Source organism: Augochlora pura, chromosome 7 (assembly GCF_028453695.1).
Source record: "Augochlora pura isolate Apur16 chromosome 7, APUR_v2.2.1, whole genome shotgun sequence".
NCBI classification, from domain to species: domain Eukaryota; kingdom Metazoa; phylum Arthropoda; class Insecta; order Hymenoptera; family Halictidae; genus Augochlora; species Augochlora pura.
Genome location: NC_135778.1, coordinates 6,350,059 through 6,377,404, shown reverse-complemented (window position 1 = coordinate 6,377,404; position 27,346 = coordinate 6,350,059). Strand labels below are relative to the sequence as shown.

The following is a 27,346-nucleotide window of genomic DNA, read 5'->3' as shown; positions in this document are numbered from 1 at the left end:
ATGAAACGACAAGTACAGTCGAGCGACACGCTCATCAAACGATAGCAGTCTCCGTCTTCTATACTGCTGTTCGAGCGACCGAAAATTATTATTGATCGTTGCGACAGAGTCCTCGGACTTTGGCGTAATTATACCGCTTACTGCATAAACAAAGGAAGGAGTGGGGTAGAATATTCATGGAGCATCGAATCCGTGTCGTTCTATGCGCATCAGCTTCTTTATTTTCTCTGTCTCTTTCACTCTTGCTCACGCATTCTCTCGTTCTCGTTTAACTCTTTCACTCTAGTTCTGACGATCGACGGTCGTCGCGACCCGATCGACGCAGAACAAATTATACAATCGGCTGTCGTTATATCACAGTCTCACGATAATTACAACTAAACCGTCCTTACAAAATTTAATTCGCGCGGTGCTGCATGATAATTGCGTGCGCGCACATGCTCGCGGGGCCGAGTTTCTTCTTGCGGGCCGCCGTTAATCGGTCGCGCCTCGACGCCTCCCAAGGCCACCGGCTCGGAGGTCGTCAAACAACCTGAAAAGGCTCCGAGGAGAGCGATTCCTGCCGGCTGATCCGGACCGAGAAACCGAAACAACGCCGCGAGTCTCGGCGAGCGCGTCCGCATCAATAATGCATTGCTTACACGTCCATAGATAGCTGCACACTCCCAGGATAGAACTACTTGTCGCGATGGTTGCATTCCGCTTTCGCATAACGTGTCGCACAGGTCCGACGTCGATCAGCTGTTTCCATCTTCTCCGAATTCCCCGCGGGGAAATTCTTCTCTCCTGGAACAGTGACTCGCGGATCGCTCTGGTGCTCGATAATCATCGGAACCTTGAGACGCTAGGCTTTTAATAGCGCTCCGGATGTCGAAGCGAAGTCGCGCTCGCTTCATCGGCCGGCCCGTTGCGAGATCACGGGGTACGCGAGCCAAACCGATAACGTCCGCAAAGGTTCACCCCTCGCATTCGCGATATCGGATACTGATCGCAACTGATAACAATAACAACAATGTATTGGCGATGACGCAAGCTCATAAATAAACGTGTCGCAGTAACAAAAAACGAATACAGCGAACCAACCATCTCGCGGGAAGGGTTAGGCGGTTCGCACAGGGGTTGCACTTTCCTCGTCGAGCGAAATGTGGAGGATGCTCAGAGATCTTGGTGTTCTCGCTGGCCCTCCGCTCGGCCCTTAGAACTACAGCTTCGAACGTCTCATCGATTCATATCCGTATTGTCAAGGAATGTCAGGTAATATTTTTATTGTGTTACAAGCACAGTGAGAAACGCAATCAATTTGAGAGGGTGTTACAGTGGTTCTCGGTGTTCGTCTTCAGCGTTCGTTCACCCTACTACCTCGTACTCGAACGTCCTTTCGCCCCGAGCGTACACAAACTCGCGTTTCTATAGGAATGGCACTGCTTCTTTAGCGAAGGTTCCTCTAAAGACCGAAAAAATTCTCACCCTCGCTAAATTTCATCGAATCGTAGACGTTGGTTTCCGCTTGGAAATTTCTGGAAATTGCGCGTTCACCGACGCACAGAGAACATTAAATCCGATCAATGTGTCTCACACGAGCCAACCGGTTTAGAACTGTCCGCTGACTCTTCTTCTTTCTTGACCGCTCCGGTCATCGTTTGGGGTGGGAACTTCAGTCCAGTCCTTTTCGAACGGCGTCACTGGCCGTCCCTTGAAAGCTACTTAAACGATAAACTTAACTAAGATCGCGGGCCGATTATCCGCGGGACACCTCTGTCCAGAAGGGAAACGCTCTTAATCGCACAAGAGGAACACGTGCATACCGTGTCCGCGTCGGTATAATCGGCGCCCGTGTCTGATATGTGAATGGAAGCTTACGAACTGGCTTGTACTAAAGGATTAGTCGGTTAAATTGAAAACAATAGGATTCGAAGATCTCTCCTGCTCTATTCGTTCCCAAGACGCGACTTATTGTTAATAGTACGTGAAAAATGTCGAGGAACCACCGTGTGGGGTACGAGTTCGTCGGCGAAGTTCGAATCCTCCGATCAAGGAGGCCGCGGGGTCGCACGGCTGATCAAAACAGTCTTTGCACTTCTTGGTAATCGACGTGAACCGCGTTGCTGGACGTGTTCAGAGCTTGTACACGCGGAATCGGCTTGGGCTGTCCGTCCACTCGAGTTCTTCGTCGTCCCGCGGGGCCGCGGCTGCGATAGAGCCGCGCGACGGCTCTCGTTACAACTCGGTAGTCAACGGTTCCGCCTTCTCGACGATCACGTGGAACTCGGTTTCCCTGTAGAGCCTGCCATCGGGCACCACCATCGTTATCCGGCTGTCGACCGGTGCGTTCGACGCTGCCGTGTCCCTGCCGATCACCCCGTTCTTCTTCGAAACGACGTCGGGCGCGTTCGTCGGCACGCTGATCCATTTCTTCCGGCTGTTCCGACGGCGCCTCCTGCAGCACCAGACGATCAGACAGATCAGCAGGATCAGTAGGACTAGCAGGCCCGCGATCCCGATCGCGAGCATCATCACCGAACCGCCCAGGGAACAATGGCGGGTCTCGTAGTCGACGAAACTGGTCGGCACGCCGTCCACCTCGCCGTCGGTGCACAGGAACGTCTCGGGCGTCTCGCTGATCGAGTCCTGGGTCGAGAACGTGGGCGGCAGCACGGAGTTCTGTCTGGTGTAGAGCCTCGAGTAAACGTTCGTGTAATTGAGAATGTTGTTCTTCCAAACGGGTAGCATCTGACAGTCGCACGGCTGGTCGACCAGGAGGTTGTCGAGCTCCAGGCGGAAGCTAGCCCGGTCAAACATCATAGAACCCTCCTCGAAATTCACCACGCTGTTATTCTTGAAGATTAGATCGTGCAGGCTGGCCGGTGGTGAGCCGGACGGCGTCCTCGCTTCGGGGTCGGCTCGGATACCCAGGAACGCCCCTATGGCTAGACTGCCGAACGTGTTGTTCTTTAGGATGACCGCACCGCGCGCGGTCACGTCGAAAGCCTCGCTCTCCAGACTATCCACCAGGCAGTTCTGGATAGCCACCGTTTGCGGGCTTCGCACGATGAACGCGTCGCTTCGCACCGTGCCCATTTTTACGCCGTCCAGCATGAACTTGTGGTAGACCTCGATGTCGTTCATCGTCCTACTGGGCACCTGGTCGCCGAAACTGCCGCCGATCACGTGCAGGTAGCCCACGTCGAACTTTTTGAACGCTTGCGCCTCCATGCTGTCGATCCGGCAGTTCTCGAGTCGAAGCGTTTCCGTTTGCACGAGGTTCGCGAACGAGAACGCGCTCAGCTGGCCGATCCTGACGTTCTCGAAGCTGATCGACTCCACGTCCCCGCGAAACACGAAGCTCGGCATCGTGTCGATGCTGCTGTTCCTCACGGTGATCCTGGTCTTGGTCCGGGTGCTGTGCGACGAGAGCTCGAAGCTCTGCTTCACCAGGCTCAGGTTCGCCACGTTCACCAGGTCCACCGAGCGCAGCCCGGTCATCGAAGCTAGGCTCGAGTTCGCCAGGATCACGGACGAACAGTTGCTCACCACGATTCTGCTCGTGTGCGGGCTCAGCCTTCTGTCCCCGTCCGTGGTCAACACCAGCTCCTGAAATCAAACGAGCCCTGTCAATCGTTGCTCCACATACATACATATCTCGTTTCCGTCTGTTACAGACGTTTTGCAACCTTGTTGCTAGAAAATCATGTTTGATCGTATGAAACTGTTTATCTTTCCGAGAGGCGATACTAATTCGCGCCGGTCGGCACGTTTCGCCGTTCAACGCCGCGTTTCTGGCGAAATATTACAGATCGTGAGGCAAAGGAAGTTGGTTCGACTCGTGGAAATTATAATCTGTGCTCAAACATCCTCCTAACTTTTCCTATTGCTGGGAATTGAATTTATGCCCGAAGGCGACGATTCGAAGACGCGGAGGGGGCCGGAGGACAGGCGTTGCCGGCATGTAAACAAGTTCGATATGAGTTTCCGACGGAAGCGTGTCGAGTCCCGCGAGTATTTTCAAGAGTACTGCACTCGTCTGTTTGCTGGGAAGTTCCCGTTCCCTCTCGTTTATAATCGAATTGCCGCAGTGCACAGCAGTCCTTTAATAAGAATAACCCGTCCTCGTGTTCGGGAATTCTCGCGAAGGCAGACGCGCCCGTCACCCGCCGGCACAAACTACCGTAACACTTGTTCGGATGATCCGAGCCGGCTCGGGGACGTTCGGAGGTAAAATTGCTCGGTGGATAAATTCCTGCGGAACGCGTCGCGTTCGTAAGTGTCGCGCGAGGTCGACACCTCGACCGGTGGACCAGTTTTGCTGAAAAATAACGCTCGCTGCGCCGGCATCGCGACGTTAATAAAAGTGATAAAAACTGCCGCGGGACCGCGCGTGCCTACGATATCGCCAATTAACCAGGCCAATACTGTTATCTGAACCATTTGCGAAACTATTCCGCAGCTGGCCACTTCCTAGTTCCATCGGGGACCGTCCACGGAAAATCCGAAGCTGTTAACGAGATCGAGTCACGAAGTGCTTGGCACTTTTTTCGCGACGGTATCGCCACGTCTCGATAAGCCCACGGTGCAATTTTCAAGCGTCCGCCGACACGTGTTCCCGGCTCTGAGACCGCGTTTACAAAATGCCGCGATGTCGTCGATTCTTTATCAATTTTTACGATTCTCTCCCCTTTGCGAAGCGGCGCTCGCGAGAGGTGGTTGCGAGGGAAAAGGGCCGGCGGTTTTCACGGCTGACTCGGGCGCGGATGCGCTTGCTCGCGACCAGCTGCCCAGTCGTCCTCTCCACGCGTCTTTATTAATTCATTAGCTGCAGCTCGACTGTTCGATGGCACCTGGTACTTCGAGTTCGCCTTGTTTGTTGAACAATCGATGACAAGACAAGGTCCGCGCGCATACCTGTCGCGAGCCGAGTTCCGGCATGTGTCGTTCGCACGCATGCGCTCGCACGCGAGATTATCGCGACTTTCCTTGCTAACAAAGGTCCCTGATAGCGAGTCGCCGCCTCTCGGTAATCGGCGTCGCGTTGATTTCGTCGATGTCCGATGATTCATTGGTTCGACCGTTTGACACGATCGCCTTATCGCGCGATCGCTCGGACAACAGAGATTTTGCACTTTACCCTGCTCTTGAAAAATGATCACGTCCCGTATCATCGCTGTTAAAATGTTTTCTTATTGGAGCAATTCCTTTCGTTGCGCTATAACTTTTGTTATAGCCGCGCTTCCATCGATGACAAATAAATTGCAACATCCGCGCTATAAAAGCTATCAAGACCGTTAATACGGCATATTAACGCAATAAATTATCTGTTAAATATACTGTTATCATATCGCAGTCGAATCGATAAGCACTTGAAAAATAGTTTCGTTTCCTCGTCTTCTCTTACCTCGCATTAGCCTTTTATGTGTAATGGCCGATCGTAGAACGATCTCCGCGCATTGGTACGACGATCACGATCTGCTCGGTGGCCGAGGAAAATGAAAAGGGTGCCCGGAATGTTTTCCGATAGCTGCAGTCCACCTTTTAATTGCTTCATTGCAGTTTCGTTCGAAATAATCTAGGAAATTGCGTCCGCACTCGCGTTCACCGTCGAGAAGGACGCGTTAATCGATTTCTATTCCACGGCTACGCTGTTATCTGAGATCGCCCGAACTTTGTTATCAACTATCCTCCGGTCCAACATTAATATCAAGTTCTTGCCAGCGTTTCGAGAACGGCGCCGGCAGAATCCGATGAAACACTAGCTTCGGCGCGCCCGGTTCCGCGCGCTAACGAGCATTTCGTTTTTACCGTGCTCGTTGTCTTTAACTTTTATTCTTCCATCGCGCGCTACACGCCAGCGCGGTGTTCTTTCCGCTGCGGCCGGATTCTCGAGCGTCGTCTTCGCGATTTGACGGTTCCTGCCCATGAATAAATGAATAACAATGCCAGCTTTCGGGAGATGGGAAAACAGGGGTCGGATATTCGGCAAAATTCGAATTTCGCGGCAACGTCGTTCTCGAAATGCTCCCGTTGTCAGCTACTTATCGCGCGCGGCGCTTATTATCCGAAACGCGACGCACGGCCTTACAAGATGACAGCGCTTGTATCGGAAAAAGGAACGCGCGCCGTCTCTCGCCGCGGGAATCAAATCCGAGGTTGTACGAAAATTCGTTTCGAATCTCGGGACGGAGGCGACGAGGTTGCCGAATCTCATTCTAAGCGAGGGTGGAAACCTTTAAAACTGACCCGCTCTCGGGATGTTGCGAACTGGATCCGTTCTCTGCCAGCGACGGAATAATCTCTTCTTCGGATTTTGGCGGCTTGAGAAAGAACGCGCGCACAGAGACGGCGGCAAGACGGGGTCGCGATTAGCGTTCATTCTTCGGCGACGCAGCGTACGAACCAAACATTAGCGCTGGGTAATCACTGGCGCGGGAAGGGTTGGAGCCCGGTTGAATAGAGTGAAAGAGGAAACGGACGAAAATAAAGGGACCCGTGGCCCTTTTTCTCAGGTACCCACGCGCTTCACCGTCTTGCGATCGGGCGTCGGCCTGCCACCCCCGCTCTCTCTCTCCCTCTCTCTCTCTCTCTCTTGGTCTGTTCCCAGCCCTGTCCGACCTTTGTTCACGTCCCATTGTTCCGGACCAATTCCCGACACACAATTCCCGGGACGCAAGGGAATAGATTGTACCGTCCGCCGAAACGGGGGCCTGTCCGGCGTAACGCGCGGCTCGTTTTTCACCTGCGGAACAATCGTCACCGCGCCCCGGTACAAGCGTAAGCGTTTCCGCTCGCTTTCGCGAGGGGAACTTCATTAAAGTTCGACGAACGTAATATCGGAATATTCGCGAACGCGATTCCCGGATAAGAGAGCGTGTTGAGCGCGCGGGGGCGGGTGTTGCCGGGGCCGCCACGGGGAATCTGAATTTTATTTCCAGGCAGCCTCGCCTCGCCTCGCCTCGCCTCGCCTCGCCTCGCAGTCTCCGGGGACAAGCGGGAAAAGCCGGCTGACAGCAGCGTCGGGCCTGGGCGGGCCGGACCGAGGGAAAACAACGAAGACGCGATATTCCGTTTTAACGGCTCGCTTTTATTCGGCCCCCGCGTGTAACCCTCCGCGGCAGTTTTCCGCGGCCGGTAAGGCCTGCTTCACACTGGAAAACAAGTTTCCATTTAGAATCTCGTTCCGGAATCTTTTCCCTTGTATCTCATCGGAAACGCCGAGCAATTAGGCCGACGAAAGCTTCGTCATCTGTTGGCGGCGTAAATGAAAATCTGTTGGCGGGAAGCCAGAACGTCGCGTCGGCGACAATGTGCTGCGAGGTGTGCTGAAGCGGAGAAACGTTTGATTTTGTCTTAGACGCGTAGTAAACGTAACCCTAACAAAAATGGTCGCGTTGTCATAGTTTGTAGACAGGTTCGTAAAAGGTGTCACAAGAAGGATGTATTTATTTCTTTTTAAATATTTGACGTCTAGAGCGGATTTCTTTGAAGAAGGCTTGGCAGTCAACGTGTTAAAGTCGCGCGACACGCGCCTGTACACTCTGCTTTTCTCTTTGGCGAATCGTTGTATTATGCTCCGACGTTTCTTATCGGATGTCTAAAAATATTCGCGAAGCACCGCTTCGATATCCTCATCGTCGAACCGTATTCGTCGCTCCGATGTGGATCGACCTTAAGCCGTAGTCCTCCGTGGCGTGTAACTCCGTCGAGCGTGCGGCGCCCGGTGTATTCCCTGCATCCGTTCTCGCGATTCCGTATCCGAAGGAAGAGGGAATGCGTGCGCGACTCCTGCGCGTCGGGGGAACGTTTCCTGATTACTCGGATCGACGGTGATCCCGCCGGGAATCGAGCGCCGGTTCTCTCGTCTTCCTTCGAGCCGGAGTGCTCGAGAGAGCCCGGTGAATTATTATTTTCTCCTTCGATCGGATCTCGTCGTCGCTAGATCGGAGCGACGGGGAGCCGTCGCGAGGCGTCGGCGGCTTGCGAGAACAATTACTCCAGCCGCCGCCCGAAATGAAAATGAAAATGTAATCGACGTAATGGCGGATTAAGCGGCAGTCCTGGGGCTCCCGTCGGCGGACGGCGGGGCAGAGGGCGGAAGCGACGACCAGACTCTTTTACGATCTATAAAGGATTTATGCGAAACAATTTCCTTCGCGGGGAACTCCGTTTCTCGGCATTGTCTCGCACCTTGTCGACTGCTGCTGCATTTTTCATCGGAGCTTTTTCATTTTGAATGGAAATTCCTGTTGATTCTGCGCGCCCGTACCTTAACAGCGGATCGGTATTAACTCGACGCTGTCGCTAACTCTGTCAGTTTAAATGACTCGCGTTTTTGTTTCGGAAAAATGATATTAACAATTGATTGAATATACTCGGAACTAGAATATCGAGTTCTAACGAAGAAAACGATATTCCGAAACGTTCAAATTATATTCTCAAATTTTTCCGATAAATATTGGTACCTGTTCAGTGAGAGCCGTTTGAAAATTCTACGATGGACGTGCTTCGTTCTGGGAAACGTATTAGCGGAGGGTTAACGAATTTGCTGGACTCTCGATCCGAAATTGTTGTCTGTGACAGTTGGCAGGTGTGTCGCGCTCAGCCGCGAGTTCAAAGGAGGAGAGCGATCAGAAATTATAAAACAAGCCTCACGGCGCAATTCCGACGTAACGGGGTCACATTTGTTCGTAACGTCGAATCCATTTACGCTCGCGTCGTCTTCCAGTTTCATTGGCTCTCGGCAAGTTGCTGCCAAAATGGCTCGTTGTCCCAAGAATCGACGTTTCCCGGTCGCAAAGCGGTCGTTCCGTTCTACGGCCCGGCGTGCTCGCGCCGGTTTCCGGCATTGGGTTTCCATTTTCCCAAGAATTTTCATAACCGGGCGCCTTCGCCGAACGGAACGCTTACAGCTGTTACTTTTACGCGAGCGTGTGTAGCCTCGGGCGTGTTCTTTATTTCGTCCTTTCGTGGCCTCACCTCGTCGCGCCTCGTTACGGGGTAAGCGGACGAGTTTAAGCATGGTATTCGCTAAAAGGTTGGCTTTAATTATTTACAAGCCAGTCAATTATTCATTGGCCGTCGGGGCGCTTAACAACTCTGCCCGAGCCCGCGCGCGCGCGCGTCGCTCCGTCCCGGCTCTCTCCTCGTGGCTTTTTCTCGCGCGCGATATCGCTTCTGATCCGGAGCGGAACGGTTCGCCGATGGCGGACATTCTTCCGCCCGGGACGATCCGTTACCGTGAGCTCTCCTTGCCCGCGCGCGCACTTTCGGAAGATTACGAGTGCGGGCGATAACGCGCTGGTAATGATTTTACGTATCTCCTCGTTCGTAGAAGAGGATGACGGGACGCGGATAATAGGTCCGAGTAAGTGGCTCCGAGGCGAGGAAATGGAAAAGTGGCGAAGAAAATGGAAGAGGGGTGGAGAGAGAGAGAGAGAGAGAGAGAGAGAGAGAAAGGGTCCGACCGAGACGTCCACTCTCTCGATATATTCGCAGTCACGAGTTGACGGCGCGACAAATTGGCTGAGCGTGTTCGTGAAACGCCGGCTCTATTATGCGAAATCCACGATAGAACTCGCACGGGTCCCCGCTATGCATTATAGAACTTCCCGCCCCTTTCTCTCGCTCTCGCTTTTCCCGCCGCTGCTTATCTTTCTTCTCCGCGGATGCTGGCTAAGGTTTTCCAGAAACGAGTTTTCACGGAATATATTGTGCCTTTCTTCGAGCGTCGTCCCGCCCCCCCCCCCCCCCCCCCTTTCCGCGTCTCTGTCTCCCCCCCTTTTAGAACCGGCGGACATCGGCGAAATCTTGCACCTTTATTCATCATTTATCCGTCGCCTCGATATGCCCCGCCGTAATTGGCAATTAGCTATTAGCGCCGCGTTAGGCTTTGGGCTAGGCAACGGTTCAACGGTCTCTCAAAGAAAACGTCCGAGAGCAGACTGCCTCGGGCGCTGAAATAGTCGAGCCTTCGATCCTACCCGGCGCGCTTTGTTTCCAACCGTTCCAACTTTTCTGCAGACGACACGATCGGCAACGTGGAATCGTTTATTCCGCCAGTCCCGGCGACGATCGAAACGATCGAAACGACCGGCGGCGGCCTTGGGGTCCTTGTTGTCAACTCGGTTACAGTTTCGCAGAATCCAGAAGCCGCGCGATCATCGATACGACATTCGATCCGTGGCTTATCCAACCCGAGACCCCGACCACTTCCGTTATCCGCGCGCACGCGACACGCGCGGCGCCTACGCGGTGCACGCGTCGAGTGGATTTCTCGCCGGTTGGAACAGGAAACGTAAATTGTCGCTCGATGAGCGACCTTCTTTGCAGTCCGACGAAAATAATGCCCGCAGAAACCTGTCTCCGTAAATGCCACGTGCGCGCGCGCAATTTATGCGGATCCGTGGGTTACGTAATCTCTAATCGATGACCGGTCCGGGTCGAAGCTCGCCGATCCGACCGATCCTAGATACGGATCTCTCGCAGCGTCTGTCTTTCGGTCGTCCCCAGCCCGTCCGATCGTGCTGGCAAGATGGCGACCAGGAAACGCCGGGATCCGACCGCGCCGATTGGTTTCCACCGCGTAACCGCTGCTCGCGCTTACTTCCCGCGGTCATTTCGTCACGGGCCGGAGTTTTACGGATCGAGTTTATGGCATTGTGCGCTGGTATACACACTGCATGTGCCTCTGTGTCTGTGTGTGTGTGCGTTTGTGTGGCGCAACGCGGGGACCCGTGTCTACCGGGGACAAAGAACGTTCTATCTCGTCGGCCCGTAACCGCGTTAACACGCCTCCAAGGCTAGCCGATAAACGTACTGACAAATTCACCGGCCACCTTAATGGATGATCCTGTCCCGGAACGAGACCCACTTCCGATAAAGTTCGAATTACGCTGACCCGAATAATTCGGGGGAGAGGGAAGCTGTTTGATTACACGCCGGCTTCCCATAAGCGCGATTTCGTTAAATCTGCTGAGTCCTCTTTCAACGGCCCAGCCAGTCCCTCGCATACGCGATGAGTCCGGGATCGGCATGAAACTCTTCGGCGTTTACGTTCGATGATCGAGCCGATTAATTCCGGGCACGTCGAACCTCGTTTTCAGTTCGATCTCTTTCTCTCTCGATGCATCGCCAAGCACTCCGAGCGGATCGATCCGCTCGGATGGTGCTTTGGGAATCTTGTCGGACGCGGATCATTCTTTTCACTCGATCGCCTGGATTGTCAATTATCTTTGTCCTCGCCTGTTATCTTGGACTTTATTGGCAGCCAAAACTATTGATCGCGAATGTGTTTTCGATCGCGCAGTTCATTCGTGATTGAGCTCGAACATTGAATCTGTTGGGAATACAAATCTGGATTGCGCCAGTTTTCTAAGAACTGTTGCGGTGCAGCAGAGCTGATTACATACTAGGGAGTGACCAATTGCTGTCTTTGCTTTGCTCTCAGGCACACTTAACTCTGTCATTGTATTATGTCACGTATTAAATTTTTTCTCTTCGTTTATTTGTCGATTAAAGAATGCAGTACGCGTTACTCGGTGAATATAAAGTAAAGCAATTGTTCAGGCCCGCAACCGGTGGGATTACCTCGGACGCGAATACGACGACCTTGCCTAGAACGTGGGAACACCAGGCAGCTAGAGAGAAAGGTCGGGGAAATTCGTAGGAGAGTGCAGTGAACGATGCTCGCGTTCACATAACCGCGATCCGTCAAGGGGTGGCCTCCATTTTTCCTCGGCGCATACTATTTTTCCTCGGGCGGGGGCCCCGGTATACCTGTGCCAGTCCGGTATAATAAATATCCGGGAACAGGACGAAGGGAGTCGTGTCAGGTGGCGGGGGAGAGGTAGCGGGCGAAGGGGCAGGCAAGCGGCCTAGCACCTTACCTACCTGCCAGACGATGTCTGGCCTGCGATTTGCGTAAACACGCTCTAATTTATGGAGGCTTTGCCCTCCCCCACCCCCCCCCCCCCCCCCCCCCGGTCGGTTGTATCTCCGCGCGAGCCGGCTGCACCGCCCTCGCAATTTACGCGGGAACACCACCGCGGTGGCGAGATTAAGCTTCTCCCCTTGTCTTCCGCTTTTATTTTGACAACCTCTACTTGCGGCTCTCTATTTCTTCGCGCCGCGTCTGGCCGCAGTTAATCGGCGGGATGATGGAACGGCGATTGGACGGGGGGTGTCGGCGCGAGACACGATCGTCCCTTCCACGCGTTAGCCCGACGACGGGTTCCGCCCGACGGGTTTTCCTCGTTGGAAATCGTGACGCGCGGTGGTACGTGGTCCGACCGCGGGACTGGATCCACTCGTTATCTTTCCTCGATAATTCGGAGATGGAAGAGAGCGGCCTGCTGCCTGGAACAAAGGAGAGCTCCGCGCGGACCCTGCGGTGTCGCATTGTCCGCGATTTTTTCGGGAGATAGAGGCGACGGGCCGCGGTTTCTCAATGAATTCGTGGGAAAGAAGGGGAGCGAGGAAACGTGCCGGGGCGAGAGAGAATAGAGCTCGCCTCGAACGGATCCTGCACAGGAGGGAAACAGCCGGGGAGAGATCCGAGACGGCGATTGGCCCCGGGGAGGATGGCTCTCCTGGGCCACCGGCAAGAAATGAAATCGACGAAACGAAAGGAACCGAGTTAAACGCGATGGGCTATTTCGCGCTCGACCAACCAGGCTACAAGTTTCTCTCCTTTTCCGGAGGGCGTGCGCGGCGCGCGACGAGATTTAGAACGGCCTACCTCCGCCGGTTAAACTAACCCCCTATAAATTCCTTCTTTCTCGGACAGTTTATTTGCCATTCGTTCGTCCCGCGTCTGCTACCTACGGGACGGGATCGAGTCGTCGAATAATAGCGTTTCGTTAGTTACGTTTATGGCTGGACAAAACATACCTCTCCCTCGTTTTTACAGTCGCAGGTCAGCCGGCCATGATGGTCGCAGTTGCACGGCGGATAGTCGCACCTGTTCGTCGAGTTTGTCAGGACGCCCTTCAGCAGGCTACTCGAAAAAAGTCCAAGGATCACGCTTCCCAGCACGAACTCCCGCCAGGCTGCTCCCATTTTGCTCCGCCACCCTCTTCTCGCCTCGTCCCGTCGCGCGCGCGTTGCCCTTTCTCTACCGTGCCCTCTTAGTCCCTTCGCTTCTCACCCTCGTACCCCGGACACATTTACACCGAGCCGATGCCAGCCGATTCTACGCCGAGCCGACCGGGACCACGTTGTCCCGGCATGTCTCTGCGGCTTGGATCCCCGGCGAATCGAATCACCCTGGCCCCCGGCGACCCCACCACGTGATCCTCTATAGGTCGAAACACGATTTCTCGCACACCACCGTGTACACTTGGCACTCGCTGAAAGAGAACAGGTCGTACCGTGTCGCAGGAGACACGTCGCACCGCACTACGTGATCCTGTCGGTCATATTGCCATCAGGATCACCACACTTTCACGGTCGAACCCTCCGAATATGCACCCGGTCGTCATCCGAGCCGTTCCGCGACCAACAAAACCCCTCGGCCCCACTACGACTCCATCCTGGTTAATCCACGGTGTTCTCGTCGCAGCATCCGATCGCGTCCATGGTGTCTCGCGGCGGCGTTCAACATCCCGGCCACCCTCGCCGGATTTCTATTTCCTCGTTCCAGATACCGGTCCAGCTGGAAGAACGACAGAAAAATGGTCAGACTCTTCGAACCGCTCCCCGGCGCCTACGCCCCGAAAGCAGATTCTAACGATTCCTTTCTCTCCCCTCCCCCCGGTCACGTTTTTTCCCTTTTTCTCGCGCTACTCTCCGAGAAGAGGAGATTTTTCGTCGACGCGGGGGCCCGGTTTGATAAATCGACCCCGCTACGGCCCGACGTCGTTATCGTCCCGTAATGTATCTCCTCCATACGTAATCGCGAATGTAGCTTCTTCTTTCCTTTTTATTTTCGCCCGCTTTCTCCCCCTCCCCGCCCCGCCCCTTCTCTCCGGGCTGCGCTCACAGTTTTTCGATTTTTATTCGACGAGACGGCACGGGCGACGTTCTATCGTTCCGCGGCGACGTCGAATCACTGGCGCGATGGAAAATCCTCCTCCGTGATCTCGTTGCGACGACGACCGCGTAATCTCGCGCGACAATAGTGCTCCTTCTGCTCTGTGTACCCTCGCATGACTAATTATGAACGTTTCGCTACGTTCCACCGTTATCGGCGACGTTGTCGCGCCGCGGCTTTATCGGAACCAGGACAACCAACGATCGCAACACTCTACCGGCTATGATTTTCACGAAATTCTCACTCCAATAACCGTCGCATTCGTTTCTTACGCGACGGTTCGAATCGTCCCAATAAATTGCGAATAGACCTTGGTGATTTATTTGATAGCTAGATTTAATTTTTTGCTTGTAACAAGTGCCATATATCGACTTCGACAATTTCCACAAAATCACAGAGCGATTGGAATTGATAAAACTGTAATAGGTTCAAATTCGTCATAGGAAATGAGAAGAATATTCCAGTCGAATCGTCAGAATTTCTTAACGTAATTGAACCGCATTTGAGCAGTTCAAGAATGTCCAGCTTAGTTCGTAAATGCCCAAAGGTCGACAGTTCGCAGCCGAAACATTTAAGGTGATACCAGTTAATTATCGATCCCACGGGAAGTATTAAGTAACCACCGGCAGGTAAAACGTTAAGTGTTGCTCGGAGCGGGGCAACGAGGTCTCGACCCTTTCAAAAACTAATCACCGGGAAGTAATTCGCGTCGGGGGTCCCGCTTCGCCATTCGAAAGGTTTCAGTCCTTTTCGATCGTTTAGCCGGATCGTCGAGGTGTCGATTCATGGCTTCTGCTAATTCACCGGTGCCGGTTACACGGTTCGCCAATTGCGCGAGCTCGAGGACAAGAGCGGGGGACACGGGAAAGGTGGTTGGGAACCGATCTGCATCACAAAACGAGCACTCTTCCAAGAGGTGTTCCGACGCGGAACGCAGTTTCCTCGTGTTCCGCGGGACCCGATACGATTCCCGAAGTTAAACACTCGTTGTCCCTCGGGGAAACGAGCGCGGTTTCACGGTTGCCGATCGCGCTGTCGCGCTGCCCGAAGCGAGCAAAATTACATTGTTCGTCGCCTCGGCGAACGCGGACGCCCATCGACGAGCAGAGTTGATCGACTCGTTCGAGATTCTCAAAGATCGACGTGCCATCGAAATGCGAGCTGGCGCGGCACCACCCTCTTCGGCTGCCGTTTAATTGGTATCGCTCTACCGTTGCGTAATTAGAAAGATCAAACTGTCGTAGATCTGCGGCCGTCGAGTGTCTCTTTGGTTGACCTCGTTTTCAGCTGGGGTCGTCGGCGAGCGGGAAGTCGAGCGACGAGTCTGATCGAAACTTTCGGCAGTTTTATGCTCGCCGAAAATTCCTGCGGGACTAATTAGTCGCGGGGACGCGACAGCGAACCGCCGGCCATCGTGTGGTCAGTTTTTGGACGACGTTTTGCCGGGGGATGCGCGCAAAGTTGCGGTGCTTGTACAGGTTGAATCCCTCATTAATTATATCGCGGACCGCGCGTACCGAGTAAATAACTCGTTTCCAGGGATCCGTGCAGTTACTTTTCGCGCGTTCCAATCTCGCATCGAACGACGATCGGTACGTTCCGTTTACTTTGACGAAGTTCTGATCTCGGTAACAGAATCATCCGGCAAAGGCAGCACTGCGAACTCATTTTTCACTGACACACTGCGCGCCCGAAGTTCCTCGCCGGCTCGTTAATTCTGAGATCGACTGCGGAAGAGAGGAACGAGCGTACGCTTCCGGTCTCCCGTAGAACGCGGCGGCGGCGGCCGCACACGTCATCGGCAGCGGCCGCAACGGAATCGCCTCGGCGTCCCCTTTTCTTCGGCTCCCTCGCGAAGCGGTGCTCCGTTCATTAAACCGCAATTTCGCGGCATTCTCGGCGGCGCGGGGCGACGCGGACCGGCCTCGCGCGAACGCACGTTCCGCCGACCGTTTTTGCCTGCCGTCGCGTGCCCGACAATGCGGTCGCCTTTAAATATTGCAGTGTTTAACCAACGCGACGCGGCGCGGTGTAAAAAAAAAGGCGCTGCCACCCGTTCTTTGCCGTGGCGACACTCTCGGGCCGGGCATCGATTTGCAAGGGCCGCTTTTAGACAACACACTTTCCTTCGGAACAGCCGTGAAAAACCCATCGAACGACTGAAGAAAAGCTGTTCGCGGTACATACCACGACCATCCGAATTGAAACGCAAAACGAGACGTTCTTTGTGGGATTTACCGAGGCTGAAATTTCCCTCTCTGGCAATTTGTTTGGACTTACTTTGGACGGTTCTGAAGACACGCGGAACAACGTTGGAAGCTTTGTTATTCGAACAAGTGTTTCAATTCGACAGAAAAATGCTGTAGAATCTTCCAGCTAGATCAAAACTGGAAGAACAGTTGTTGAAGAAGCCGCGCGGTCCGTTGCACGAGTTTCGCGAAAGAAGAAACGTTGTATGGAAATTTACCCGTAACACGAGGAATCACGCCTTAAAGTCGAACTCGATGTTCTCGTTTCGTGGGTGCTTGTTCAATGGTATTTGCTATTGCGCCTGGCGTCGTGCGTCCTCTTTTTGAAGAACAGTTTATAATTCCGAGGAACGCGTTAGCTGGTCGACGCGATGCGGGGCAGGAAGCTGGAGAATCCCGAGGATGATTCGACGGGACGAACGACAAAGGAACGTCCCCGGCGAGACGCGGCCCCCGTCGTTTTTAATGAATCGAGTTTCCTTTCGGCGGGGACGAACGGGGTCGCCGAGGGAGAAAAAAGGCGCGTCGATGCCCCGTGAAAGGAGCGACGACTGCGAATGAAAGTCCGCCCAATTCGAGGGACTCGGACCGGGAAGAGGATTTTTCGTCGCGCGCTCTTAATTCCTTCCGGTCCTTTCTGGCCGTGGACTCTCCCCCCGCCCGGCGGGGCTACGTCTGCAGGGGTCGCGCGACGCTTTCGGCGATATGAAAAACACGGGACGGGAACGGTGACCCGTTGATTAATCTAACGAGCGGCACGGCCGAGAGTCGCCCGATTGTGTCGCTTCGACGAATTAAAAGACTTTAACGCGTCATTACGCCGGTCGACAAGATCTTCGTTAGCCCCTGTCGCCGGCGCTAATAAACGTAATTATGTTTACGCGTCGAGGCGCGGCGGAAACCTGTCGGACGGGGACACGCGCGGGGACGCGCGCCGCTGCATTCGTCCCCGGCTCATTGGCACGGAACCATTAACGGAGATGTTAATCTGTTCCCCGTTATTAATTATTTTTCCAGTTGGTCAAAGCGTTCGGCGCGCTCGCTACAATAGAATCTCGATCAACGGGTCCGACATTAGAATTATCTATCACGCAAATGTCTTTCTATAATTGGAACAGTTTATGGCAACTCATGCGCGAAGCGATACACCGCTCGCATTAATGAAGATTAATGCGCAACCGTAATTAAGGACTTGTTTGATTAACAAACGAACTAGCTTCACGAGCGTGTTAGATCATTTTCGAACGGAAAACGGTATTTATTCAACAACTGCGGAGTCGGGATCGCACGATTTGCATCGGCTAATAGAACGCTAGAGAGCGAAGCCTCTTGCCGCCACGAGAGTCAAGTATTTAAGAACCGATTAAGAGGCGATGCCGTTCCACGGCCTACTGACTGACGGCTTCCATCGTGATTCGGTATCTAACATCCGAAGCCGTAAGCCGATCATGTGAAGTACTCCACGAACAGCTTGACACTGTGACTCACGGTGAATTTACATACATCCCAACGCTGTGATATACCGTGAACAAATCGGACGGTTTCCCAAAAATCTCCGCCGTATTCGAACTCGCCGGAAGATTAAAGCAACCTAATCTTTGTTGAATATATGATGACAATACTGATAAAGTCTTTGTTGTGTTAGAGAAAAATACGATGCCGGTCGATCGGAGTGCAAATTAGAAGAAAACAATAAAATGAATTCTTGAAAATGGTGGAAATTGAAATAATAGAAAGACCAGTGTTCGAAGACGTGCGAAAGAGTCAAGCGGTCCGAAAGTTCTACGACACGGATGGTTCCTTCGGGCTCTACGTTCGATAAGAGTTTTTAATTCCTGATACGATGGTCCGAAGCGTTTTCAGTTGCACGCTTCCTCGCTTGTCCCGCGATCGCTGCCGGGGTCTCGACTTTTCCCCGGGGTCGATCAACACATTCGAGCAGAAACGCGGCCAAGCGCGAGCGATTAATTGGCCACCGGCGCGCATCGGCATTGGTTTCTGAACGACGCACACACGGCCGGAACAACTGACGAACAAACGAACCGTGACGCGACTGGGTTGGGGGCGGAACGGGTGACAACTACGTACATACGTAACGAGGAGGCCGGAGCCGAATCCCCGGCTGTCGGCGCTGATCGCGAGAAAAAGAGAAGAAGCAGACCGGTCGCGAACAAATCGGTGAAGGAACGGGGAACAGAGAAAACATATAGGAATTATTCGAGCGCGTCTGGCAGCGATCGGCATGGTCGATTGATTAAATATTTTGCCACGGTTGATTTGCATCCGGTTAATGATATTCATGTATTCGGATCCTCCGTCCCAGACCCGCGGATACTCCGCGATTTTCATCGTCTACGCGCGGCAATGAGCTGACGCGCCATCGAATCGCTTCCTATTACGTGATTTCTCACCCCCTTCTCTTGCTAGCCGAGCACTTTGTCGTTTCGGAGTACACGCGACGCACGCCTCCCCGTGTCTCCGTTAAAACTTCACGGATAACCAATCCATTCGCGGTCCGAATCGTTGCGTCGACCCTTCCGCAGGCCGGCGAACAGTGGCCGAGAATCGGCATAATCCGCGGTCAGAATTTATATCTTGTTCGGAATTAATCGGGGACCGATAGATTCGTAAACACGCGATGCGTAACGAGTTTACGTAATGCTTCCGATAATTAAACTGCTAATTATTGTGCATTAATTACAGAATTTTAGAACTGCCACGACGCGCGAGCGCGGCGCAAATTACGGGCGTCGATAACCGGCGAAAAAGGATTTCGCGTGTTCGTTCTTTTCACAATAACAAGATATTAAAAATTCATCGAACGCGCGCGTACCGCGACCGTTGCATTATGCAAACGTTGTGACAAATGTGTGACGAAGCGTTCGAGCTATGCGCTCTCCAATCATTTCCAGATTTTTCTTTCAGCGGCTCGAGACGAAAAAAGTATACACGTTATTCACGCGAGAAATATGTTATCCGTCATCTTGCTCTCCATTCACATCGAGATAAACATTTCGCTGGGACTGTCTACGGTAGACTGAACAGGCTCGACGCGTTCGTTCCGGTAACACTGCCGCGGAAGGGTTGAATGAGAACGGTCCGAGGATCCTCGGCACCACCATTTTTCGTCTTCATTTCGCGACCCGTTATCTCGGCCTCGTAGCCGCGACTTCTGCGAACGGAGAGCGATTGTAATTTCCAGACCCCCGCGATAAGGGTAAACGAGAGAGCTCTTCGAAAGCGAGCCTCGATCGAGGGGGTAACAGGGGGGGGGGGCAAAAGTTCCCCGCGAGGGCGGATTAAGATCAGTTATCTAGGAGGGGGAGGGACTCGGCCCGTTAGCTCGCGGGACAGCGTTTAATCCCGCAATCACGGGCCGAGCTTTTGTTTCCGATACGTCGGAGGCTGGTTAATCGTTTCGAGAAAAATCCCCCCAGCGAGCTTTCCCCGTTGCTCGATCGAGTCGATTCCTCGGGGAACAGAAGGAGGCGAGAGACTCCGCCGCGATTCCATCGTTTTTCAACGGGGGAGACGGAGCATGCTGAATTATGTATAGAAACTATCCGACGAGTCTGGATGGGTCCGCGCGACCGGTTCCGAAAAATGGGATTTTTAGATCCCTTCGCCGGAATCGTAATAAGAAAGCGTTGGCGCTGATATACTGGAGGAAGCTTCCTTCCGAGTGCCGGGTCTTTTTAACTCTTCGTCAACCGTCGAATCGAGATAAGAAGTGCTCGTCGATAGAACGAATTAATATTTTACCGCGGAGGTGGGGGCACGCTTTGGCCCGGATCGGGGCGAACAGAAATCGTAATTTTTCGGATAAGAGTTTGACGGTTCCCACTGCCGCAATGTCCGCGACAATGTTCTCGATCTCGAAGATTTTTGCTATCTACGATTCCACCGAAGAAAATTAGTTCACCGGGGCTTATCGCGACTGTCCCACTTTCCAGGCTCGGAACGATATAGTTCCATCATTATCCGAACGGTGTTATCATAGGATGACAATGACACTGAAACCAACCTCGAAATGTACGATCGATTCCCAGAGCCGATCAGAGTCCGATTAACACGGACCCGACCCGCGGCTGATTCAGTCGTCCCGAGCGCATTAGTCCGCGATAAGCGTTGCCAACGATTATTGTCGCCCCCCCCCCCCTCCCTCCTCCGGCTCGACCTACTCTAATTGCGAGAGCGGACGATACTCGCCGCGTTCGCGTCAGGAAACAGATTTTCCACTCGGTCCAATGTTTGTCCAAAATCCGAGGAGAAATGGTCGTCCTGGCGGACGCCGCCGTTCGATCGCCTCGTGGCGTCACCGAGCCCGTCGCGGAATCACGTTCCCGCACGAACGATTGCGCCCGGTAGAGTCGATTTAACGGGCCGTCGCTTTTCAACGAGCCCGAACGGGCGGGGAATAGATGGAAGACGAGAAGAGAAGAGACGAGACGAGAAGTCGGGGAATAATGTCGACGCGCAAGGTTCTCGAGCCGGCGAATCGGGAGCGGGATAAACAGAGGCTCGTCGGCCGCGCCATCGAAAACCGATGTCGGACGTTCGCGGCGAGACCCGCAGCTGCGAGAGAAAAATTGTTGTCGGAGCAGGTCCGGGGATCGACAGCTGCGGAGCCGGTCGTCGGCGCATCTGGTGCGAATGATTTTTAGCCGTCGCCGTAGCTTCTCTCTCTTTCCCACTCTCTCTCGCGACGGAATTATTGCCGGCCGCGAGGACGTCGCGCATCTTTGCGGGACGTGACGTAAGACGAGACGGCGAGAAGGGGGCCGAGTAGGGGTCGAGAAGGTGCAGCTAATTTAATTGACGCTTCTTCGCGGAGCAGGTTGCTCGCTGCTCGGACGAGCCGTCCGGCTGACAGCGCGGCGGCACGCACGCGGCCCGGCCAGTGCACGCAGCTCTACGTGCCACGTGGGAAATCATGCGTTACACCGAATCCTATCCCGCGCCGATCAACCGGACGGGGTATCGCGGGTGTCCGCGCGCGATCCCCGGTTCGTTTTCGCGACGTCGGTGGTCCCCGATAACAAGGCTCTCTCTCTCGTTCGTCGAGACGGCCGTTCGTGGCTCGCCGGGCACACACCCACTGTTTGCGTCAGCGACGGAACAGAACCGTCGGCATTCCGCGAACGAATCGCTCCGTTTCTGCGCCGAGCCGAGCCGAGCCGAGCCACGTTATGCAACGAGATCCCCGCGAGGATGTTCCGTGCCCCGCTCGATCGAAGGTCAGGCGTTCTCCAGCGTCTAGCGTCCCGGAGCGGGGACGTTCAACCTGGTTCAACTCCAGTTCTCCGGAGCCGAAATCTTCTGGGCGCGATTACTCTGACAAACGAGTTCGTTTTTCCACCCCGCTTTTTGGAGCGCGACGATTTGAACGCGACTTCGGGAAACGACGAGTCGAACGTGCCTGCTTCAGAGTCTCGGAATCGCGGAACGTCTAAAAGGCTAGAACGTTCGTGCGACCTTTGGATCGCGTGATCCACCGGTGAACTTTTCACCTTCGTCGACTACCAATTACATTGCCACTATCTCGAGTCCCTGAGGGAGGTTTCCTTCTCTTTTCTTTTCTCTCTTTTTTTTCTTTTTTTCATTATTCTACAGATCGGACAACTGTACACTGGTCCCGATAAGAATCGTGCGCAGCGGGCTTGGGGAGGTGGAGGATAGATCACTGGTTGATACGACGATGAGATTTACCTTCGTGGTACGATCGAGTGTACTCGCGACGCGGCGCTGACGACGCGCGAACAGCAACTGGCCGCCTTTCGAATTCGCGGCTGGTTTGCACCTCGGCGTTGGTTATCGCGCGACACGAGTGTCCCCTCCTCGCTACCACGATCCCCCCCACTATTTCTTGGTTCTCTCGTTCTCCCACTCTCCCCGTCTCTCTCCCACTACCGACTCGCTCTCGGCCTGGTTCTATTCCCTGCTCGCTCGCTCTTCTCCCCACCGGCACAAGTGGACTACCCTCCCTCGCATGCTTTTCAGTCGGTCTTTTGCTGCCTCGCGATGCACAGTGTGCTTCGGCGACTCAGCGCGACGAAAGTTCTGCACCGATCTTCCGGCGATTATTTATAAAAAGATTAGATGAAACGATGGGACGACATTCTTTTTCGTACGAGACTGCGTTCTCGGGAAAATCGCGTTTGCAAAGCAGCTTAGTTTCTTATTTCTGGTAAGATGGTCCGTTGTGCGACGTGTTACGCTTGCTTGACTTGCAAACAATACGGGATATTTTGAAATAGAATTTTAGGAGATCGTTAAAGTTATTTTATCATTGTTGTTTCCAGAGAAAGAACGATATTGTCTCATAAAAAATCGTTCGTTTGTTATATTACTGGATCTTAATTAATGTGTTCCTTATTAAGCTGGTCATACAGCTTGTAGTTAATTAGTAATTAATTAATCTCGTTAGAACTAAACGATAGACCGTAAGAAAACTGTAATAGGGATTTCCTTCTTTTTAAAATGATTCCAAAGCAATCATTTTTTCTCCATTATTTAATTTCATAATTCCATTGGAATAAAACATAAAATAATCTTATTGGAATTTGACCATAAACCGTAAAAATCTGTATAGAAATTTCTTTCCTGAATAACTGTAAATAATAAATGGGTTGCGTACTCTATTTAATAGAGGTTGATTTTAACTTCAATTAAAATCACGATCGTCCCTATTAGACTTCTTTTAGAAGAGCTTACATAAACTTTCATTGATTATTGCAATAACTATGCGGCTTGCCTTTTCGATCCAGACATAATACGAAATAATGGAAACGCAAACCGTTCTATCATGCAACTGTTACATAAAATTGTTTCCGTGTCAGCAGTAACTTGTAACGCAATAATTCGTACACACACGCGAAGTTCGCTGCGAAGGCAATCTGGCACAATGATAGTAACACGATCGCCACAAATAATTAAACACTGATAGAGAAAACAAGAATTTAAACGTTTCGAAAACTGTTTATCTAATCGGTATCGCGATATTCGTTGAAATTATCGCCCGAGGCGTTCGATTTCTTCAACTGTTTGTCCGCTCCGGGCACACAGGCCGGTGATAAGTGGATCCGAAGGTGCGAATAATCTATGCAATAAATTAGTACATATTAGTGTCAACTCATGACGCTTCTGTTATGAAGAGTTCCTATACTACGTGGTATATAATAACCTGATCGGCCATGGCTTGTTTAACCGTTTACACTCGAAGCCATTTTAACTGTAAATCTGAAATAATTTTTCTGGATCATAGTATTTCTATCCCATATAACAAAGTGCACTTTTATGCATACAAAATTAATTCTTGTGACTCGTATCAACAGTTTCACTGCTTAACAATTTTTTTAAATCTGAACTTTGTTGACGTAGAAATTATCTTGAGACGTGATAGAACAATTTCAGTGGTGCCTCAGAGTCACCGCTCGAGTACAAAGGGTTAAAGTGAATCTTCTTAATATAGCAGTTAAATCACACTTTTATGTCTAATGCAAGTAGCTCGAAATGTTCAATTCCAAAATATATAGATTAATGAATATACATTTCGAAGTAGATGCTTCAACACTTTGCTACCAGTATCGCACATACCTGACATCTTAATTAATCTTATGCACATTGCTATGTACATTTATTTTTCATATAACATATTATAGTAATTAAAGAGTTTATAACTTTCTCGCCATATATCCGAAAGGAAACCGACTTATTAACCCTTTGCACTCGAGTGGCGCCTCTGAAGCGCCAATGAAACTTGTTATATAATTAACAAAATAATGTTGACATTATTAAATACCCTTCTGTTAAAAGCGTAACAATTTTGCGCGTCACAAGACCCAAACTCATATAGCAAATTATACTAAGTGCTATACTACAGCTGGCCAAAATAGCAATTTTGGATCTTTGGACAGCAATTTTGGATAGCAATTTTGGAAGCATAAAATGGCTTCGAGCGCAAAAGGTTAAATAAAGAATCCATCGTGCTTCGAACGAATAGAAACGATCATCCATCGCGAAGCAAGCCCGACGACGCTCGCCGATTTCCAGAAGGGTTGCCTAATTTCTTTCGGTCGTTAAATCGCGTGCATCGAGTCTCGGGGTGTTGCACCTTCGAGTCACGCCAGTCGTATTTGCAGCTCTTCGGCTCTGTTACTCTTTCTCACTCTCCGCGGGCACGCTGCGGCGTACCGCCGGCTCTCTCGCATGAAATATCCGAGCGTAAACGCGGGTCACGTATCGAGCTATGCCAACAATGTTTCGCGAGCCGCGCAAACTTCTGCGGCTACGCGCGAATGCAACTCCGTTGTTGGGGGAACAGCGCGCGAGACCGCGTCCGCGATACGTTTTCCGTGGCCGCAAACGCTACGCGATCGGAGTTGATTGAATTAGCGGCCTGGCGTTTAATGGGCTATCGCGCGAACCGGGGACCGGACTTCGGAACCTTGTCTTCCATTCTTTTCACGACACGATTTATGACGAAACACGTGTACGGGACTCGTTCTCTAAAAGTCCGCGGAACTGGAAGCGAAACAGAAAAGGAGCTCCGTCACGATTGGAACTCTTATTCAGGACAAGTTAACAAAAGAAATGATAAAATCTAGTTAATCTTAGTTTGAAACAATCGAAAGATCATTTCTTTTGCTAATGACCCTTTGTACTCGAGTGGTGACTCTATGGCATCACTGAAATTGTTCTATCATGTATCTAGATAATTTTTATACAATGTTCATTTAAAAAGTTGTTAAATAGTGAAACTATTGGTATGAGTGATAAGAATCAATTTCTTCTGCATAAAAATGCATTTTGTTATATAGAATGGAAATACTATAAGCAAGAAATTTGACTTCAGATTTACAGTTAAAATAGCATCGAGTACAAAGGGTTAACATGTTCCATGCCGAACTATATTTACTCGACTCTTCACTCTGGTGAATTTAACCTTTAAAAATCATTATATCATTTTTATTTATTAATTATCGTCGATATAACTATGAAACAAACGTATTATGGATCCATTCTTTTGGTGGAAATGAATTCTTCTAACTTGTCATAAAATATTTTTTTAACGCATTAAATAGACATTTGAGGGTCAATGCAATTTTCCTATCTTTATTTGTTGCGCCAAAACGAAATGTTGACCACACATCTGAAAAATAAGAATTCGAAGAAGTCTTCAATGCACACGTAATACACAATGCGCGTTACACGCTTTGTGCCGATTATTTTCTGCCATTCCCATCACGGACTGGTTCGGCGGTACATTCCCGAGGCTTTGTTACACCGCTTGGATGTTGAATGCGTTCACTGCTACCGCCGGTGCAACATGATTTGCCTGGTCGTAAGGTATACGCAATCTTCTGGGACCTATAGTTCTATTTGCACAAGTGCGCTAACATTTCAATTCTCCGTGACGGTAAAATGTGGATAGCCGATCGGAACAAGATAACCCTTTGCACCCGAAGCTATTTTCATTATATTTTGAACATATTTTTTGGTCTCCGGCATTTCTACTTTGTATGATTTATTGCGATTGAGATTTATTTAGATTTATTGACTTGTTATTAAATTGAGTTTATTAGCAAGTACAATACTTGTAATTTCAACAATCTCCGAATATAAACGAGTCTGATACTATTAAAATTTATTTCGAGAAATAGTAAGCAATTTTTAGTGGCGCCTCAAAGTCGCCACTCGAGTGAAAAGGGTTAAACGTGAATGCTTCGTTTTGAAGGGAATTTAGAAAAGTTTTGCCGTCCGAATGAATGGAATTTAGAAAAGTTTCCGAATCATTTTCAATGCCCGTTATCAATTATTAAACCATGCCGGTTGAAAGCTCGGTTATTTCCGGTCGGCACAACGACGCTACACAATTCCTCGAAGCGCCGAGGTGGGGACTTATCAACGACAGTTTATGTTTTAAGAAACTGCATCGCATCGCGTCATGCTTCGTTTATATATACACACGTTCTCTATCTGCAACAGCGTTCGAACGATTCATTCACCGATCGATAGTTTCATACGTATTTCTCTAGCACGTATATTGTATTTTCTATTCGCCGTTGTATTTTTACACTATTGTTTGCGCGTTATCGTTTCAATGTTTCTATAGACTTCGTCTGCGAAGGGGTACAAACAAAAAAAGGGCAAAAATATTGTCTGTGGCACGAGTTACACGCAGATACCCTTTGATTCATGAGATGCAGCGATAGGCGAGAGAGATGACAGTTTCGGGGGGGATTTATTCCGATGGCAATGACGTAGGATTAATGAAACAAGCGAGCTTGACAACGGTCAAAATTTTTTCATAAATAAATTCTACTTTCATAAAGTATCTTTCTTTTATTCGGAACAGGTTCCGAAAATTTCTGATACTTGGATACCTGAAAATTTTGGGTATTCGACGTCGAAGTCAGGTTATAATTCTGCAATTTCAGGTTATGATTCAGCACTGTTAGGTTATGATTCAATACTGTCAGGTTAGACAGTGCTTATGATCGTATTAACACGTTAAAGGCGGGGCATCTTGACGAAAGTATGCTAGGTAACGCTTCAAACCACAAAACATACTAAATACAAATGTAAAGTGCGCATGGATTGCGCATGGATTGCGCAATGTGGTTGCAAGCCGTACTAATACGACTCCCGCCTTTAAACTACAGTCGACATAAATCGTATTACTACGACTCCCGTCCTTAATGTGTTAATATGTTACCGACATTTCGTGCATTACTTGACTTGATTTCGAAGTCGGGTACTCGAAATTTCTTCCAACCCCTGGCACTATGATAACGAGTCAGTCATTAAATCGAAATAAAATTTGCATCACCTGTCATCGAAATCTGAAATGGTCGTAATCAACGTAACTCTGAAAGACGTAATAGCGTAAGGAATTAACCGAGTATTACAAGCTTCCAAATTCCGACCTGAGCCGAGATTTCGGTATCAAAAATTTTCGGGTGCCCGCTCCTGATATTCTGGTTCCGCGAAAACACAGCAGTTTCATCGATCAAACAGAACGCACCTTCTCATCTCGCTCTCGCATTTCCCGCGTCGTATTCCGTAGAGTTGTTATCAG

The 27,346-nt window shown here is 51.1% G+C and overlaps 2 protein-coding genes across 8 annotated transcripts in view; one reads left to right on the top strand and one right to left on the bottom strand.

Moving 5' to 3' along the window:
• The window catches only part of Hiw (MYC binding protein highwire), a 402,512-nt gene that overhangs the window by 10,670 nt on the left and 364,496 nt on the right, over positions 1–27,346 (top strand). The window lies entirely within an intron of this gene.
• LOC144473835 (uncharacterized) lies at positions 194–22,057 on the bottom strand. Its single transcript, XM_078188123.1, has 3 exons — positions 21,976–22,057; positions 12,877–13,639; positions 194–3,591 (listed from the first exon to the last, which is right to left on the bottom strand). The coding sequence occupies exons 2-3, from the start codon at positions 13,042–13,044 to the stop codon at positions 2,218–2,220; spliced, it is 1,542 nt and encodes a 513-aa protein (XP_078044249.1). The 5' UTR covers positions 13,045–13,639; positions 21,976–22,057; the 3' UTR covers positions 194–2,217.